We start from the raw sequence: 4,903 nt of genomic DNA on the forward strand, positions 1-4,903 counted from the left end.
ATAATATTGATACTATATAATAATAATAAAAGTGATAATAATAATGTTAATAATGATAATAATATTAAGTTGTATTAAAATAACTATGATAATATTAATTATAATAGCTCCTTTAAAGCATACTTTAGTTAAGATTTTTATCATTTTCATAATAATATTTATATCCAAAATTTCTATATTTTTATTCTTAACAATATTATTAAACCTGTTTATTCATAGTTATAATAATCATAACCTTCGTGTTTAATTTATAAACTAATGACTATAGTTTCTTTTAACATTTTTTTTTTTGAAAAGCCAACAAAAATATATTATTAAAAGAAACACGAGAACAAAGTCAGAGGGAAAAGCCTCAATACAACAGCACGAGAAAACAGATTCTATACTATACAAATGAGACTAAGCTATAATGTGGAATGATAAAACACCCGAAGAAGAAAGTCGGTCTCGGTTAAAAAAAGGAGTAGGAAAAAGCCTTCAACTAACGAGGGTTCCTAGGCAGGATCAACTTGTTGAAGACAAGCTGTATAAAGAATTAAGATACAGTGCTGAACAACACAGCGACAAAGCATTTGATCCTAACCCACTTAGATCCTATCCAAGTGGTAGCTTGAAAGAATCCGGCATAAAAAACCTACCATTAACCAATACCTACTTTTGTGTAGTTTGCATCGAAATGACGGGGAATAGAGATCCACGTTAGCCAATCTAAGGAACCTTTTTTCTAGCGGCAGTTAATCCATTCAAAATTTTTGGCCTAAATGTCCGAGACAATCTTTGAGGAGCTAAGAGTCTTATTACCGAAGACATTGTTATTACGGTTAGTCCAAATATGATAACAGGCAACCAAAATGACCGCTTGCCAAATGGAGGCCCTAAGGGTAGTGTTAAGTACGTGAACATTTGACATGTCGGGGATGCTCGAGAAATTCATTGAGCTGAAACCCCACCACCTACGGATTTTTTCCCATATGTCGGAAGAGAAGCTACACGAGAGCAAAGAGTGGTGGAGTGTTTCAATACCGTCGTCACATACCGGGTCGTCACATACCGGACATCTAGTAGAGTGTAGGTCTATACCTTTTTTGTCGAGTTCAGTACGGACAGGGAGTCTATTTAGATTATCTCTCTACATGAAGATACCAATTTTCTGCGGAACGAAGGGGTTGAGGACCGTGGGGGGGGGGGGGGGGGGGGAAGGTGTGAGATTAGAAGCTGAGAGAATAGTAAGGGAATGCATGATAGAGTCTGTAGTGAATATACCAGTGTTGCTGTGAGTCCAGGACCAAGAGGCAGAAGAGTTCCCGGAGAAATAGTGGTGTTTAATGGTGCTCGTTAGGTCGATCAATTCATCATCAGTCCGCTACCTAGGTTGGGCAGACCAAGACCAAGAGCAGCGATCAGATCCATCGACGAAGATGATGCGATCGGCCACATCAACATCTTTGTTAGACTTGAGTCGAAACAGCCTGGGGAATGCATCTTTAAGAGGTATATTACCAAGCCAAATGTCGTTCCAAAATCTAGTGTCTGAACCAACACCTACATCTTTGACAAACGGGTTAGATAAATTAAACCCTAACTTGGTTAGGGTTTGATTGAGATTAATAATATTAGACCAAACACGCTCTGAAAAAATTTTAAGAGTATTTTCTGCTAGTGGAGACACACAACCCAACCCACCATTTTTCCCATAAATACTTTTGATAACACGGGCCCAAAAGGAATTTCCGTTTGTAAGGAATTTCCACCACCATTTAGCTAAAAGGGAGTAATTTTTTAGTTTTAGAGAGCAAACGTTTAGGCCACCAATTTCATAAGGTAGTAGCACTTGACTCCATTTTACCCAAGCCATTTTTCGTTCATCGGAAGAACCCCCCCCCCCCCCCCCCCCCCAAATCTCGACGCATATCTTCAAGCACTTTAATAACACTTAATGGGGCTTTGAAAAGAGAAAAATAGTAAAGGGGAAGACTACTTAACACAGATTTGATTAGGGTTAGTCGGCCCCCATACGAGATGGTTTTAGCTTTCCAATCGGCAAGACGTTTTTTAACTTTTTCAAAAATAGGAGACCAACTATCTTGAAGTTTTAGATTTGCACCAATTAGGAGACCAAGGTAGTTAAACGAAAAGGAACCCTATTTACACCCAAATCACCTAGCTAAGTTATTTAGTTCCGAGCTTGACATGTTGATTCCATAAACACAACTTTTAGAAAGATTGATTTTAAGACCCGAAAGATCCTCAAAACATTTGAGTATTTTTAAAATATTTCTTACTTCAGCTTTGTTCCATTTACCGAAAATGATAGTATATTCCGCGTATTGTAGATGAGAGACAATGAAATTATCATTTCCTACCTCGACCCCATTAATTAACTTTTTAGTGGAAGCAATTTTTAGAAGTTAGTTTAGACCTTCCCCAGCAATGATGAAAAGGAAAGGGGAGAGTGGGTCTCCTTGCCTTACACCTCTTTTGGGGAAGAATTGTTCAGTGGGCAACCCGTTAATTAGGACAGAAATAGAGGTCGAATTAAGACACGAGAGAATCCAATTGATCCATTTACACCCGAACCCCATTGAATTCATTATAGTCCTAAGAAAGTCCCAATCAAGCAGTCAAAAGCTTTTTCAAAATCAGCTTTGAAAATAAAACTTTTTTGATTTCTAGATTTTAGGTCATTGATGGTTTCGAGGGCGATTAGGACGCCATCAAGAATGTATCTATTGGAAATAAATGCACTCTGTTCGTCACCTATCAAGCCCGGGATTATTTTCCTGATTCTATTTGCAAGGATTTTTGAAAGTATTTTGTAGTAACTCCCGATAAGGCTAATGGGTCTATAATTAGAAAAATTGAGAGGGTCCTTAAACTTAGGGATGAGGGTGATGAAGGAAGCGTTGCAGCCATTAGAGATGTGACCTGTATCCTAGAACTAATTGATTGCATTTAAGAGGTCATCTTTGATTATGTCCCAGAATTTAGAGTAGAACATTAAATTGAAACCATCCGGGCCGGGCGCTTTGTTTTTACCGCATCCTTTGATTACATCAATAACTTCAGTCTCGGTGAATCTAGCTTCTAAGGCTTCTGACATGTGGACTTCGAGCTTAGGTCCATCCCAATGGTTAAGCATCCAAGTCTCGGAATTGCGTTTCTTGAAAAGTCCCTAGAAAAAATTAAAAGCTTCAGATTTAATAATTGAAGGATTAGTGGACCAAACCCCGCCGGCATTTACACCGTGAATATTATTTTTCTGATTTCTCCAGCGAATGTATGAGTGAAAGAACTTGCTATTCTCGTCACCTTCAAGGGCCCATTTGAATCTCGCCTTTTGTTTAAGCATCTCAATTTGCGTTTTCTCTTTTTGATTTAAACATTCACGGTCTTTCATCCATTGCTCATGTTGGTCATCAGTAAGGTTTGTGATTTCAGCCTGCCTTTCCCAGTCATTTACCGAATTTGAAAGTTCTTCAATTTCTGCTTTCAATTTACCATCCGAGGTTGCATACCATTTCCTAAGTTCTTGTTTGACACGCTTCAGCTTTTCCCGAAAAATACAATCCGGCTTATTATTGATTATCTTGGAGTTCCATGCATTTTTGACCACATCGTACGAGTCTTTATGTTTCAACCATTCGTCAAATGCTTTAATCGGTTTAGGGCCAAAGTCTAAATCACCATCTTTTAAGATTAAAGGACAGTGGTCAGTGTGTTTCTTGTCTAGCACCAAAACATTGATATTCGGCCACTGTTGAATGAAATTTTCCGAGACGAGATAACGATCTAATTTGCTGAATTTCCTACCATCATCATTGATATGCGTGTAGGTTCTACCACCTAATGGAAGATCGATCAGAGAGTTATCTTTTATGAAATCATTGAAAAGTTTTGCTCTTTTTCCACAAAAGTCCGTGTTTTTTCTTTCAGTACCAAATCTAACTTCATTGAAATCCCCAAAAATGACCCACATAGCCCCATCATACATCATTATCTCAGCTAGATCCAACCACATTTTCTTTTTATCTGAGTCGTTTTGAGGTCCATATGTGTTTACTAATACGAGCTCGGTACCTACATCTTTCTAAAATCCTTTTATCGCAATAAAGGAGTCACGCTCAACAACTCGGTTAGCAGAAAATAGACAAGGATCCCAAACAGTTAAAAGCCCACCCGAGTACCCATTTGATTTCTTAAAAGCATATTTAAAATCACTATTACCCCAGATCTTTTCTATCCATAATTCAGAAATTTTTTCTGTTTTTGTTTCCTGAAGTGCAATAACATTTGGTTTTTGTTGCAAACAAACTTTCTTAAGCCAATTAAACTTATTTTTATCATTTAACCCTAAACCTCTAATATTTAATGAAAGTATCATCATAATTAAACAATTAAATTAAAACATGATGTATATGAGGAGAGACAGAGGAGCACCTCAGATTCCTGGGGTTGCCTCCCCGATAAGCCAGGAATGTCACCAATATCATCACAGTTTAGAGAGTTATTTGACAAAGATTGTGTACCTTGTACAGTGAGTCCAATTGAGCCTGAATTCAATTTTTTCTTCGACCGCAATTGTTTTCTATTGGGGTTTCTTGCTTGTGATTTAGCTTTAAGTATCTTGGAAGAGGAATTCCATCTCCTGATATATGACCATGTGGTTTCAGAGAGAGATTTAGATGAGGTTCGTCTTTTGGTTTACTTTTTTTCTCTCTAAACATCTTACTCGATCGGTCAGCAACATAATTAACGATAGTGTGCTCAGGAACTGGGTTCAGGTTGAAAACAATTGTTTGCCAGGCCTATGGGCTAATTAGGGAGTTTAATTGAGCTAGTGGGGAAAATTTCAGTTGGGTCAGGCCCAAGATTTGATTTATCCAGATTAGAGTGGGCTTGGACA

The 4,903-nt window shown here is 37.7% G+C and overlaps 2 protein-coding genes across 2 annotated transcripts; both read right to left on the reverse strand.

The window, feature by feature from the left end:
* Nucleotides 1–1,363: 1,363 nt before the first annotated feature.
* On the reverse strand, nt 1,364–1,855 carry LOC139853506 (uncharacterized). The gene has a single exon (XM_071842897.1). The coding sequence runs from the start codon at nt 1,853–1,855 to the stop codon at nt 1,364–1,366; it is 492 nt and encodes a 163-aa protein (XP_071698998.1).
* Nucleotides 1,856–2,938: 1,083 nt separating this feature from the next.
* Nucleotides 2,939–4,018, reverse strand: LOC139853507 (uncharacterized). Its single transcript, XM_071842898.1, has 2 exons — nt 3,227–4,018; nt 2,939–3,172 (listed from the first exon to the last, which is right to left on the reverse strand). The coding sequence occupies exons 1-2, from the start codon at nt 4,016–4,018 to the stop codon at nt 2,939–2,941; spliced, it is 1,026 nt and encodes a 341-aa protein (XP_071698999.1).
* Nucleotides 4,019–4,903: the final 885 nt, after the last annotated feature.

Source organism: Rutidosis leptorrhynchoides, chromosome 6, assembly GCF_046630445.1.
Source record: "Rutidosis leptorrhynchoides isolate AG116_Rl617_1_P2 chromosome 6, CSIRO_AGI_Rlap_v1, whole genome shotgun sequence".
Lineage (NCBI taxonomy): Eukaryota > Viridiplantae > Streptophyta > Magnoliopsida > Asterales > Asteraceae > Rutidosis > Rutidosis leptorrhynchoides.

What these genes read in the sequence shown, in the direction of transcription:
- LOC139853507 (XM_071842898.1), bottom strand. Translation starts at nt 4,018, where the DNA reads ATGTGGTTGGATCTAGCTGAGATAATGATGTATGATGGGGCTATGTGG. An exon ending in ACGGTGTAAATGCCGGCGGG is followed by an intron (nt 3,173 to 3,226) that starts GTTTGGTCCACT and finishes AATTTTTTCTAG; the next exon opens with GGACTTTTCAAGAAACGCAA.
- LOC139853506 (XM_071842897.1), bottom strand. Translation starts at nt 1,855, where the DNA reads ATGGCTTGGGTAAAATGGAGTCAAGTGCTACTACCTTATGAAATTGGT.